Genomic DNA, 13,893 nt, shown 5'->3' with positions numbered 1-13,893 from the left:
CATTTAAATAACAGCCCATTGTTCTCAAGAACATGTCCTTTCAAATGGGCTGAACCTGCAGTAAGAGCAGATCTCCTTATTTAATCTCTCTCTATACACAAAGGCCAATACTTATGTACAGATGCTAGAATAAACCTAAATGTGCAATCTCCGGTGCATTTTATTCAATGGGAAAACATTAATGGTTCAATGCAGTCAGGCAAGTAGCTGATGGGAGTTTAGATACGCTGGGCTTGCTCTTCCACTTCCACTGGGGTTGATTTCTGCTACTGCCTCTTGTTTGCATAGATTTTCTATAGAAAATACTGCTGTACTGATACTTTCTGCATAGTTGGTGGTTTCAACAGGCTAAAAACAGCTATACCCTCCAGCAGGTAAAAGGGCCCGCCGGGAACATATTAAGGGGGCAGTCTACACCTTTTTCATCTTGAAGTCTTACCTTAAATTAAGCTGCAAATAGCCTCCTGCACTCATTTCCTTATCATGCAGCAGGAATGGTAAAACAGATATTTTAAAAAGAATATTGTTTCTGGCCACTTTGAAATGGCTGCCATGCTCCGCCTATTGATGACATCACGATCTGGGTTACAACTAGACACTTTACTGAATAGCATTGACGGTCTGTTGAATCCAACTTGTGAGCCTTTTGTGATTGGATGCCATATACAGCCCAGATCATGATGCCATCAGTGGGCAAAGCTTGGCAGCCATATCATAGTGACCAGAAACAATATTTATTTTAAAATAACGTTTTTACCATTCCTGCTGCATATAATAGATAAGGTGCAGGAGGCTATTTGCAGCTTATTCTAAGGTAACACTTTAAGATGACTAAGGTGTAGACTGTCCCTTTAAACAATTTGACACTACAATGTCTCTTTATGATCACATTTATGTGTTTAAAACATACAAACTCTGACTGTTGATGTGATATTCTTCACTACTAACGTATGGTTTCCCACCAAACAATAAAACTCTTGTCCTGTGTCCGACTGATTTCATTTGTGTTGTGTTTACAGGATCAGCTGTCGGCAGATATGTACAGCTTTGTGGCCAAAGAACTAGACTATGCAAACTACTTTGAAACGGTAAGTGAGATGCGAACCCTCTGAGCTCAGGAAATTAACCTCTCGACTGCCAAAGGAATCTGCAATGCTTTATATCACAATACATTACTGCCCTATCTGGTAGGTAGAAGTTTAAAGTGAATTTGTCACACAAATCAAAAGGAGTCTATTAAACGTAAATTCAACTTTAAATACATATTATAAGCATCGCCTCCCTCTAGTCATTGGCGCTGCCATGTTGAAATCTAGCTCTGTGCAGCACCTCCCCTACAGATACCTGCACTGTAACCTAAGTTCCATAATAGCAGCACCCATGATTAGAGGGAGGTGCATGAATTTTATTTTATTTAGAACTAGATTAGAACTAGATTACGCGTGGAGCAGTAATTTGCGCTCGCAGTTGAGCATTAAAACCGTAAGAAGTAATTTTTTGCCGCTCGTATTACGAGTTGAAAGTATAAAGTTTGTGCTCTCACATTTCCAACGTAGCAGTAACAAATACACTTTGAAAAGTTCTGAACGCAAAATTGCATTTCCCCCATAGACTTCAATAGAGCTGGAAGAGTTAAAAAAAAACTAACACCCACAAGTCATGTAAACACGATCACGGTTATTTAAAAGCACAACATAAGAAGATGACAATATTGTATATGTCATAATCCAATATTCTGCACATAACAGAATATGTTCTGTTTAATCTTAAAGAGATATTTATATATATCTGATGGATTTTTGCACACATATATATATATCATCCATGTACAAAATGCACTCACTCAACTCTTGTAGTCAAATTGCCCAGGTGACTCCTCAAATGATCACATAAAACAAAGAATGTAGGAGGGCACTTACAGGTCTTTCAAATGTAGAAATATTCTTTACTCTTATAAATCACAACATGGAAAAGTCGACGTTTCAGCTGATCAAGTCAGCCTTTTTCAAGACAATCTTAGCAAAAAACAGAAAAAACGTCTGTTCACGCCGCCATTCAGGATCGGAGTGACACAGCCAAAATGTCGACTTTTTCATGTTGTGATTTATAAGAATAAACAATATTTCTACATTTGAAAGACCTGTGAGTGCCCTCCTGCATTCTTTGTTTTATATATATATATATATATATATATATATATATATATATATATATATATATATATATATATATATATATATATATATATTTATATATAGTTATAGCTATATATACACACACATATATACTGTATATATATACAGTATATGTGTGTGAATATCTGTTTAAAAATACATAGAACATATTCTGTTATGTGCAGAACATTGGAATGTATAATATTTATAGTAAATACACAGTATAACACTTTATTAAATATGAATATTGCATAAATATGCTTTTTCATGTTTTCATTTACTTGACTGCAAAGGGCTCCAATGCACTTATGTATATGTCTATATATGTGTACATATGTTTGTATGTGTTTGTATGTGTTTATATGTCTGTAAACACATATATACACACATAAATACACCCATATATATATATATATATACTGTATACATCTTTAGACATGTATATGTATGTATCTTTATGTTAAAACCCTTTGCAGTCCTTTCCTAACATGAGACTTCATATCTTTGAGCCCTTATAACTTTTTTATGCAATAGTTTTTTTAAATAATTTTTATTACAGTGTTATTATGAGTGTAACTTTACTTTTAAATGTTTTTGATGTATTTTGTGACACGTTTTTGATTCACAGTTAACCAAAGCTCTGAGGTCACGGTAGTCATTCTATCGTAAATCGCGATTGCGCTCATGTGTTTGCATTTACTTTCAAACAGCCTTGTATTGCGATATTGCTGGCAAGCAAACGATAGTGCTCCACTCGTAATCTAGCCCACTGTTTTAGTGCCCCTTTGAAACCAGAGTTCTATGTAGGGTTATTTATTTAAAGAGCCGCACTACTGGTTAAGCATTGTATTAGGCTTTTTCTTTCTCAAAAGAGAATACAATTTGGGCCACATTACAAGTGGTACGCTATTTTCACTTTCAGGTTGCATGCGTATTACAATTTGAAAGTAAAATGTTTGCGATCGAGTGAAATCCGACTCGCGCTAACTAAATATCGCGACCACATTGACGTATTCTCCCCTTAGAAGTCAGTGGAGAGCGCAGAAAAAAAAACACCTATCGCTCGTGCACTAACCCGACAGGAGTTAGAAATAGTTCACATTCCAATGTTCTTCACATACAGAACAATGTCATTTTTAGACATATAGGTATAGATATCCATTTTACATTAACATTATCACACACACACATATATATATATCATGTTAAAAATTTTAAAAAAAATCTACGTGAAAAACAGAAATGTAAATTATGTATAACGCGCATCAGGGTTTGCAATTTAGATGTAACGCAATGTCGGTTTAGCGCACATGAAGAATTGCTAACATCAGTGCACATTATTGAAATATTAAATATTAAAAATATATTAATAATTATTAAAGATTATTATACACACTATAAAAAAATTCTAAGTAATACATAGAATATATATATATATTTTATAGTGTGTATAATAATTTGTAATCATTTTTATTAATATTTTTTAATATTTCAAGCACGCATTGAGGTTAGTGATTCTCATGTGCGCTAACCCGACACCGCTTAAGACCTAAATCACAAACCCCAATGTTTGTTAAGCATATTTTACATTCCTATGTTCTTTACAAAAATGTAATTAGTGTTATTAAATACATATTTCTCTATATATGTGATAATGTTTATGTAAAATAGATGTCTATACCTATATATTTATAGGAATAGATATACAGGTATAGGTATATACAGATATATAGAAATATGTTTTTACAATAAAAATTACATTATCCTGTATGTGAAGATTATTGGAATGTTAAATATGTACAGTAAATATACAGTAAAACACATAAATACATATGTACAGACATATACAGTATATATATATATATATATATATATATATATATAGATATATAGATATATATATATGTACAACACACAGAGAAAGTCCAGCACTCACTTACAAGCTCTCAGCTAAGATTTAAAAGCACAAATGGAAAGGTTAGTTACCGCATTTGGCCAAATGGGACAAGCCCAGGTACCACATCCATCCCATTTGGCCAGATGCGGTGACTAACCTTTCCATTTGTGCTTTTAAATCTTAGCTGAGAGCTTGTAAGTGAGTGCTGGACTTTCTCTGTGTGTTGTATTAATTTTGTTTTATAATTTCCCTATGGTTCTTGCACCCAGACCTGTCTGGGGTTAACTGCCTGTGACTCTGCGGACAGCACAGCTTCCTATGAGTGCCCGTGAGCTCCCAGGGCTGAGCATGTTGCAGGGTCATGGGATGTGTACCCAGTCCGGTATGAGAGTGCAGTCCTCTTCCGTGTTTTGTATATGTCTCGGGTGATTACATAAGCCTGTGCACCCTTCCCCTGTTCCCAGTTTGTTTGAATTTGAGAGCTTGCATTGTGTGGCTGTTTTAGGGTCCCAGGTATTGGAAAGGACCTTGATGTGGTACCTGGGCTTGTCCCATTTGTCCAGATGCTGTAACTAACCTTTCCATTTTTGCTTTTAAATCTTAGCTGAGAGCTTGTAAGTGAGTGCTGGACATTCTCTGTGTGTTTTATTAATTTTGTTTTGTAATTTCCCTATGGTTCTTGCACCCAGACCTGTCTGGGGTTAACTGCCTGTGACTCTGGGGACAGCACAGCTTCCTGTGAGTGCCCGTGAGCACCCAGGGCTGAGCATGTTACAGGGTCATGGGATGTGTTCCCGGTCCGGTATGAGAGTGCAGTCCTCTTCTGTGTTTTATATATATATATATATATATATATATATATATATATATATATATATATATATATATATATATATATGCATATATAGTATATATACATACATACATACATACATACATACTCATATTTAGACATGTATAACTACATATATATACAATATAGCCCTTTGCAGTTAAACACCTTACCCATATACATTTTGACCCTTACAACTTTTTTCTTTTTACATTTATATGAATAATTTTTATCAGATAGTTTATATGAGTGTAACTATTTTTTAAAATGTATTTATGTTGTGTTTGGTGAAACTTTTTTTAAAGCACTATCCTTTACGTGTGTTTCAGTAGCGCTAACCCGACAAGCATAAAATTCAATTGTGCGATTTCTTTCAATTGTGATACATGCACTATTTCCGCAATAAAAAGCCAGTATCACTTGTGCACAACAGTTAGCGCGCCACTTTTATCTAGGCCTTTATGTGAGAAATTATACAGAATTGTAACATTTATATCTTTAATTTGAAAACAAAACAATAGCACATAGGTTAAATCATATATTGTTACAAAGTATATTATGCTATTCTCTGTGTCACAAGTTGTATCAGTTAAAGACACAGGAAGATATAGAGGTAAGAAACATCAGACAGAGAACAGTCTATATAATATTCAATTATTACCATGCTGGTAAAAATGTATAGAATACAGCAGAAAATACATTTATCCATTCTTAAGTAATATAAATGTTAGTGTCTACAAAGCTCAGCTGTCCCCATGGTAGAGATCTGCGCTACCTGAGCTAGTGCGATATGTGGATCTGATTTACAGCAAACACGTGTTATAGGATATTATCATGTGTGAGTCTTGTGATGATGAAAGTGTCCTCTTGTCACCTTGTAGCTAATAGAAGTTCAAGCAGAATATCATCGGAAGTCCCTGGCTTTACTGCAGGCGGTCTTACCGCAAATCAAAGCTCAGCAAGGTGAGTAATGTAGATTCAGTGGTTTCATTCTATTTTGTAACTGTTTCATAAAAAAAAATATGCGATTTCTATTACAGTAAACTTATTGCAATATTGTCTGAATCTATCACATTGGTGTCGCACAAGAATCAGGTGACGAACAGATAGTCATTACTCTCGAGTATCTCTGTAATGTTGCGTTGCTGACATTAATTTAAATCCTGATTTAGAAGTTACATTTTCAGAACCTCTGAGACCCAGTTGACTTTTTGTCAATTTTGTTTGATAAGAATCAAAACAAAAGATAATATTCAAGTTTTATTTCCAACTCTATGAAAACTGCAAATAGGAAAAAATGCAAATGTTAAAAAGACAATAAAGTCAAAATTAAACTTTAACAATCAGATAGGGCATTCAATTTAAAAAAAACCATCCAATTTACTTCTGTTATCTAATTTGCTTCATTCTCTTGCTATCCTTTGTTTAAAAGCATACCTACATAGGCTCGGGAGCAGCAGTGCACTACTGGGAACTAACTGGGTCTCTAGTCACAGATAACAGCCCATCAAAAAGTCCTAGAGACCCCCAAGACCCCTATTTTTTTGTTTTTTGAATATTTTTTATTAAGCTTTATGCAAACAAGCACAACAATTCAAATCAAATCAGTAGATTACAATCAAGATAGAAACAATAGTCAGATGTAGTGTAAATATCTCTGTCCAACAAAGGTCCCTTTCATAGCAAAAGGTTCTGATTAAAAAGTCCAAGGCCAATAGCGGATTAAGCGCTATTAGAATGCACGAGTATGCACTAATGAACATATCCAGTCAATTGTGTGGCATTCTAAGACACTATTAACAGAGAATTATCAGGATTGAAAAATACATTGTTGCCGCATAGTTTGCAATCTATAATAACAAAGATCGAAATATAACTTTAATAAAACCTAAGGTAACAACACCAACATTTTGTCACTATGCATTTCTATGTCACATCAGATTGAGTGTTAATTCCCCAGATTGCATGTTGGGATCAGCCTGCCCAAGGCTTAAGATCCCTGGGGTAGTGTTATTTTAGAAGGTCTAATATATGGTAAAGGTTTGAAGGCCACAAGTGGGCCAGTGTACGTTGAGATATGTGAGTTTATAATCTAAAATATTCACAGTGGAATCAGTAGGGCTAAGGGAAGGGTGGAGAGAGAGAGACAGAAAAGGAGAAGGGGGAGAAGAGGGTAGGGAGAACAAAAAAAAGGGGGGGGGAGCAGTGCCAATGTCACACCATCTGTATCCAAGTGGGCCTTTCCCTCAAAAAGAGAGGATTTTCTTTTCTCCCAGAGAATCCCTTGGTTCCCAAATCTGTGTGTACAAATTGAGTTGTTGTTGAGAGCTGTAAACAAAGCTCTCCATGGATTTCAGATAACTTATATGGTGGCCCAAGGGATGCCACTGCGGTGCATTAGGTTTTTTCCAGTTTTTTCCAGCAAGTTTCGCTGCCATTAAAATCAATATTAATAAAGTACGTTTAGGCAGTGAAAGACAGAGGTTTTGTAATTTGGTCCAAAAGGGTTTGAGGACTGGGCATGTTCACCAAATATGAAGTGGGTCCCCTGTCTTTAGGCACCTTCGCCAGCAAAGAGGGGAGGAGTCGGGGAACATCTTATGTAATTTGAGGGGAACATTATGCCATCTGGTAAGAAGTTTGTAGTATAGCTCAAAGAGGGTTGTGAATGGAGATTTTTGTATGGGTAATCGCGTCTGTCCAGTTTTGTTCAGTGAAAGTGAGTTTTCCATTCTGATAAGGTGGTTTTGCGTACCAAACCTGGATTCCTTCCTAAGGTTGTTTCTAATAAGAATATTAATTAGGAAATTGTTGTTCCTTCTCTGTGTCCTAACCCTTCTTCTAAGAAGGAGCGTCTGTTACATAAAGATTTCCGTCAAACATCTTCTCTGTTTGTTGTCTATTCTGGAAAACGTAGAGGTCGAAAAGCTACGGCTACCTCTCTTTTTGGCTGAAAAGCATCATCCGTTTGGCATACGAGACTGCTGGACAGCAGCTTCCTGAAAGGATTACAGCTCACTCTACTAGAGCGGTGGCTTCCACATGGGCTTTTAAAAACAATGCTTCTGTTGAACAGATTTGTAAGGCTGCGACTTGGTCTTCCCTTCATACTTTTTCCAAATTTTACAAATTTGATACTTTTGCTTCTTCGGAGGCTATTTTTGGGAGAAAAGTTCTTCAAGCAATGGTGCCTTCTGTTTAGGCATCTGTCTTGTCCCTCCCGTTCATCCGTGTCCTGTAGCTTTGGTATTGTATCCCACAAGTAAATGATAAATCCATGGACTACTTTTTGTGTGGTGAACACAAGGAAACATTTAATGGCGACTAAATGTTGACCAGAGGATATGAGTGTCTAAGAGGATTAAGAGGAGCGGAGATAAGAAAAGTAATGAAAGAGAGGGAGGTATAGATGGGTTAAGGGTAGGTAGGGGAGCGAGGAATAGAGGGATAGAGAAAGACACCCATATTAGCATAGAAAGTGACTTTATATCGTAGACCACTTATTTCAAGTATGATAGTACAGCAATTGTACCCTGCAGGTGCGGTTAACTATCTTCTGGAACCGTGTTAACCAAGCACTTCCTTCTTACCTAAAAACAAAAATAAGAAGCTATTTTGCATGACCATGGCATTTATAACAATCGAAAACTGAATAACATAACCGAAAGACCATTGGGTGTGACTTATAAAAGGATACAATATTGTCCACCTGGAATGTAGATGTCCAGTGCTTTTAGGTTAATAGTCCACTCCTAAGCAGAGACTGCTGAGGGCGGCAGTAGGCGTTAAAGATTAGCACCGGAGGTATGTGGAATAACTCAGAGAAAGTCACTCCACTTCTTGGGCTATGGATGGAGTCTTCTGGCGAGGTAGATGATGCAGATCTCCTCTCATTCCCCTGGGGGGTAGTTGTTTCCATAATGGGGCCTCAGCCCTTAGAGAAGAAGAGGGATACTCTGTAGCTGTAGGGTGCAGCTTGTGCGGACTCAATTCCCATCTTGTGACGAGGGCTCTGGCTTGGTCTGGAGATGTTATTATGTGCTGGGTGTCATCTTTGGTCAGGAACAGTCTTACAGGAAACCCCCAGCTGTACTTTATGCCATTGTTTCTCAACACTTTGGTGAAGTTTTGGTAGGCCTTTCTCTATTGAAGGGTGTGCGGAGAGAGATCCGGGAAGATTTGTAGGAAGTCATACTTTGTACCCTTGAGAGAACCAGAATTAACCACTCTTAAAAAAAATTCTCTGAAGGTATAAAAAAGTAGCCTCACTACCACATCCTTAGGCTTATCCTCTGCAATAGCTCTTGGTCTCACAGCCCGATGTGCTCTGTCGATGAGGGACTCAGGGTCTTGAAGGGGGCCTACGACTGTGGAGAACAAATCTTGCAGGTAAGGCTGTAGATCTTTCGGGGAGATAGACTCTGGCATTCCTTTAAGACGTATAATGTTGCGCCTGGAGAGATCCTCCAGGTAAGCCAGTTTTGTCTCAATGGAGGTAATTTGACCTGCTAAACATTCAGAGTATGAGACCAAATTAGAGTGGTCAACTTGAAGATCTTCCTGTTTACACTCCAGTGTATCAGTGCGTGCACCGATAGATGCAATGTCCCTTCTCAATTCTGAACAGGATCTGTTGAAACGTTTACATATGGAGTCGTGGTGAGTGGCCAGAATAGATTTAATTGTGTCGACCCAGTTGTTGTTAGGACCAGTGAAGTCAGGTATACTGATGGGTATAGTTGAAGATAATAGGCTCTGGTCGGTATTGACTTCAGGGCAGCTGGCCGAGTCTGATAACTTATCCTCAGGTCTATCCTCCATGACTGTTTGGGAGTGTTGAAAGTAGTTTTTTACAGTTGTCTTTGGAGTAGAAAGAGTTTAGCTTTTCTTCTCAACACTTGCGCCATAGTGGGCGCTATTGGTATATTTACTATGCACAGATCTAGGCCTGCACGATGCCCCAGAGATGAAGACTCCCGCTGGTGTGAAGTCCAGTTAGCTTATGTTTAGTGCTGCTTGGAACTCAGGATCAAGTGTTGGGGCCCCAGCCCCGAAACATTAGCTAGCCGCTTTGCATTGTGAGCTATCCGGCAAGATGCCTGTGATGAGAGCTTTAAAGGAGGCGGATTGAGGAGGTATGGTTATTTGGTTGTGGACAGATGCTCAATAGGGTTTAGGTCTGGAGACATGCTTGGCCAGTCCATCACCTTTACCCTCAGCTTCTTAAGCAAGGCAGTGGTCATCCTGGATGTGTGTTTTGGGTCGTTATCATGTTGGAATACTGCCCTTCGGCCCAGTCTCTGAAGGGAGGGGATCATGGTCTTCTTCAGTATGTTACAGTACATGTTGGCATTCATGGTTCCCTCAATGAACTGTAGCTCCCCAGTGCCGGCAGCATTCATGCAGGCCCAGACCATCACACTCCCACCACCGTGCTTGACTGTAGGTGTAATGCAGCTTTTCCTATGGCTTAAGTGAAACTTTGGATCACAACTGCAGATATAAATGTCCCCTTTATTCTTTTACTAGGGAAGAGTTAATTGGGAAATCCCTCCTGGATTATGAGTATTATTTGGTTACAGGAGAGAAAGAGAAGCTCCTGTAAGTATTTTGGCTACAATGAATAATTAATTCAGGTGAACTGAGAGAGAGTAGTATTTTCGGATGCTACCCCTTTAATTTTGTTAGTCCAGAAATACTGCGTGTATAAGCAGTTTGTGTTTGCAGCGTGTACCTGAGGGGTGTGGAAGTGCTGGCCAATCCGCCTTGAGCTGGAGTCTAGCAACGTGTAATCAGAGCTGGAGCAAGCCGTTGCTAGAGTGAGAACGGAGCGGCTGTGACGTCACTGACCTGGAGGTGTGTTAGCGTTGGCCAATCAGGAGCGAGGAAAGTCAGGAGCTCCGATATGAAATTATAACATGAACAAAGTCTCTCAGCTGTTGCGGCAGTGACTGCAATAACAATAAGTAAGTAATTCCTTATCTTTTGGTGGTAACAAGTCTGTAGAGCTGCAATAGCAGATATGCAAGATTGATGCCAGCGATAATCCACAGGTTGGCTGCTTGTAGGGAATGAGCCAGCGATGTTTGCAGGATGGCAGCTTGTAGATATTTTCAGATAAGGTGGAAATGGCTCAAGTTGAAGCAGAGCTTGTAATCCAATTGTTTGGGAATCAAAACTTCAGAGTTCTGGCATGAAGTGAACGCTTCAATACAGCTACACTTCTGAAATAATTGACACTGAGCCAGAGAGGATCATGGGTTATAAGGAGAGGAATTAAAGGGACATACTAAAGGAATTAAAGGGACATAGTCAAGTAGAAATCTCCCTGACAGTAGGCAAGATACACTTGTCTTTGTACTCCTCACCTGGTTGCTGCCACACACGCTTGACACCACCTGAACCAAATAAATTTTCTTCTTAAACGGGGAGGGTCCACAGCTGCATTCATTACTTTTGGGAAATACAGAACCTGGCCACCAGGAGGCAAAGACACCCCAGCCAAAGGCTTAAATACCTCCCCAACTTCCCTCATCCCCCCAGTCATTATTTGCCTTTCGTCACAGGAGGTTGGCAGAGAAGTGTCAGAAGATTACGGAGTAGTCTCTTATGGAGGGTAGTACACTTCGAGAAGGGACTGGAGTTTTAAGTAATCCTGTCAGCCTCTCAGTGAGAGCATGAATGAAAGTTAGAGTCCGGAGATACAGGGAGAGTCTTTCTGCGAAACCATCCCGACTCATATTAACAGCTCCATAGGCAATCAGCGTTGACGAGTTTCGCTGCCTGCTTTCTTCACTCAATACCATGTCAGAAGCGATTCTACCATCTCTCACACTTGAAGGGCCATGTCCCTGTTCCACAGCGTAGATTCCGGTAAGATTGTTTCATTTTACTTTCAATATGAGAATGTAATGTAAATGAGTAAGTCAGGGTCTCAGTGGGACTCCTTTTATCTTAAGGAATCAAGGGTTAATATCTCCTGAGGGAGGTTATTGAACAGGGGGGACTTTAATCATGTTTGTTATGTGATTCTATCTGCTAATGTGTAGTGATGCTTGGGCTCGTGGCTATTTCGGAAAATACTGGCCTTTTTTACCAGGCTACGCGGTCCTTGTGGACTGGCGTGCTTTTCTTTGGCCTACACGGTGCACCTTGTGACCGGGCGTGGTCACGTTTTCTGTTCTCCATTTCCGTATTCCTGACTGTGTGGCGACGGAGAGAGTCTGTTTTCGCTAGTTGTCTGGGTCATATGAGGTGGTGAGTGCCCCAGCCATTGGGGGTGTAAAAGGTGCCATTTTATTTTTTATCCATATTTTCAATCACTAAGTTATGGAGGATTCTGATTTTGTGGAGATGGATGTCTCTGATTCAGATTCTACTTCTTGAGAAGAATATGAAATGTCCTGGGCAATCCATGCCCATCAGTTATGTTCCCAGTGCCGCTTTAGAGTGCTCTTTTCCCCCGAATCAGGGAACTTAGAGTCCGCCGAGCCATCCGCCCATGAGGATTCTATATCCCACGAGGTGCGCGCCCCAGAACCTTCTTTTGCTACGCAAGCAGGTGTCCCAAATGCTGTTACTCCTTCTCCGGAAGACAGCTTGTTTCCTCCAGAAGTTACAGAACGGTTCCGCATGGCCATATCTATGGCGTTGGCGCATTTAAATCTTCCAGGAAGATACTGTTCGTGTTCTGTTAACCAGGGCTCGTCAGGCGTGGGATTGTCTGGATCAGATCAGCCCTCTGGGGAAGCGGTTTCCTCTGAGGCTTCAGGGGTCCAAGCCTCTGGCCAGGCTCATCAGTTGCCCCGACGGAGGTAAGTCTTGCTTTTCGTTATAGACTGGCACACCTTCGTTTCCTGCTGAGGCATGTTTTCACAGTGCTGGAGGATTCCAGTCCTAATGGGTTGATGGATCCTCGGTCTTCCGTTCCAGGCGGCAAGCTGAGTTAGACGAAGGGGGATTAAATCAATCTCCTTATCGTCACCATTTTTCTTTTTTTGGGGTATCTTATTCCAGCTGAGCTTTGGAAGAATTGACTATCTGACCGGATGGTCCTGTTAGTGTGTCCATTCTTCTTGGGTGTTCACCTACGGGTGCTGCCTTCTTTTACTTTTATCCGGTTAGGATGTATTTTATTTCATTTTGAGAAGCTCATGTCTGTTGTAGTTTTTCCTTTTGGATAACATTTATTTTCTGGAATTTGATACTAGAGATTTTGTGGTCACTTTAGCACTTCCGCGGAAGTTAATTATTAAGTGTTAGGACACTGTTATGTATATAGTTTATTTTGTCTATCCCTTCTAGAGCTTTGACTTTCTGTGGCCTTGGACAGTTTTGGGTTGCCCTATGTATCAGGCTGGTACTGGTCGGGCAATAGTTTTCCTGTTCCTTGAGTTCTATATCAAACTCGTGGTGCCCGTTATAACCGGCTGGTCTGGTTGGGGTGCCGAGTTTGCTCACTCCGGTGAAGAGTTTGTTTTCTACATGTTATAGGAAGCCTTTCGTTCCTAGACATCAGGCTGGTCCTTGTTTGTCTTTTGGGTGGGGCATCAGAGGGGATTGTACTCAGTCCTCAATGTCCTGTTCCTGATCATTGGCAGGGTTACCGAAATCGGATCCTGCTAAGGCTTACTCTGGGGGTTCCTGAGGTCCTTTGGCTTCGTAGCTAGAGTTTCTCCTTCCCGATAGGGTTGGAAGTTCAGATGACTCTTTGGAAATCTGTGGTACCAGGTTAGATGGTGATTACTTGTCTCCTCTATTGGTATTCCTTTTCTTGGATGTCCTTTTTGAATCCTTGGTGACAGTACCTCTTCCTTAAGGGGTCGAGGTTGCTGTGCCGCTTTTCCCCCTTCGTGGGGCTGGTTTTCTGGTCATTTGTTTCTGGAAACTGGAGTTTTTGGTCCTTTGTTTCCACCTACGGCATCTCGGCTGCTTCCATATTTTTTGGAGCTCGGGAGATTGTGTTGCCTCTTTTTCCTGCAGTTGCCCCG

The 13,893-nt window shown here is 39.9% G+C and overlaps 1 protein-coding gene across 1 annotated transcript in view; it reads left to right on the top strand.

Moving 5' to 3' along the window:
- ARHGAP44 (Rho GTPase activating protein 44) overlaps positions 1-13,893 on the top strand; it is a 271,202-nt gene that overhangs the window by 7,091 nt on the left and 250,218 nt on the right. The window contains exons 3-4 of the mRNA XM_053710111.1: positions 1,020-1,088; positions 5,785-5,866. Of these exons, the coding sequence (XP_053566086.1) occupies positions 1,020-1,088; positions 5,785-5,866 (151 nt within the window). The remainder of the gene's footprint in view (positions 1-1,019; positions 1,089-5,784; positions 5,867-13,893) is intronic.

The sequence above is a fragment of the Bombina bombina genome, chromosome 1, assembly GCF_027579735.1.
Source record: "Bombina bombina isolate aBomBom1 chromosome 1, aBomBom1.pri, whole genome shotgun sequence".
Lineage (NCBI taxonomy): Eukaryota > Metazoa > Chordata > Amphibia > Anura > Bombinatoridae > Bombina > Bombina bombina.
Note: the sequence above shows the minus strand (reverse complement) of the source record. Positions and strands in the feature narration are given on the sequence as shown.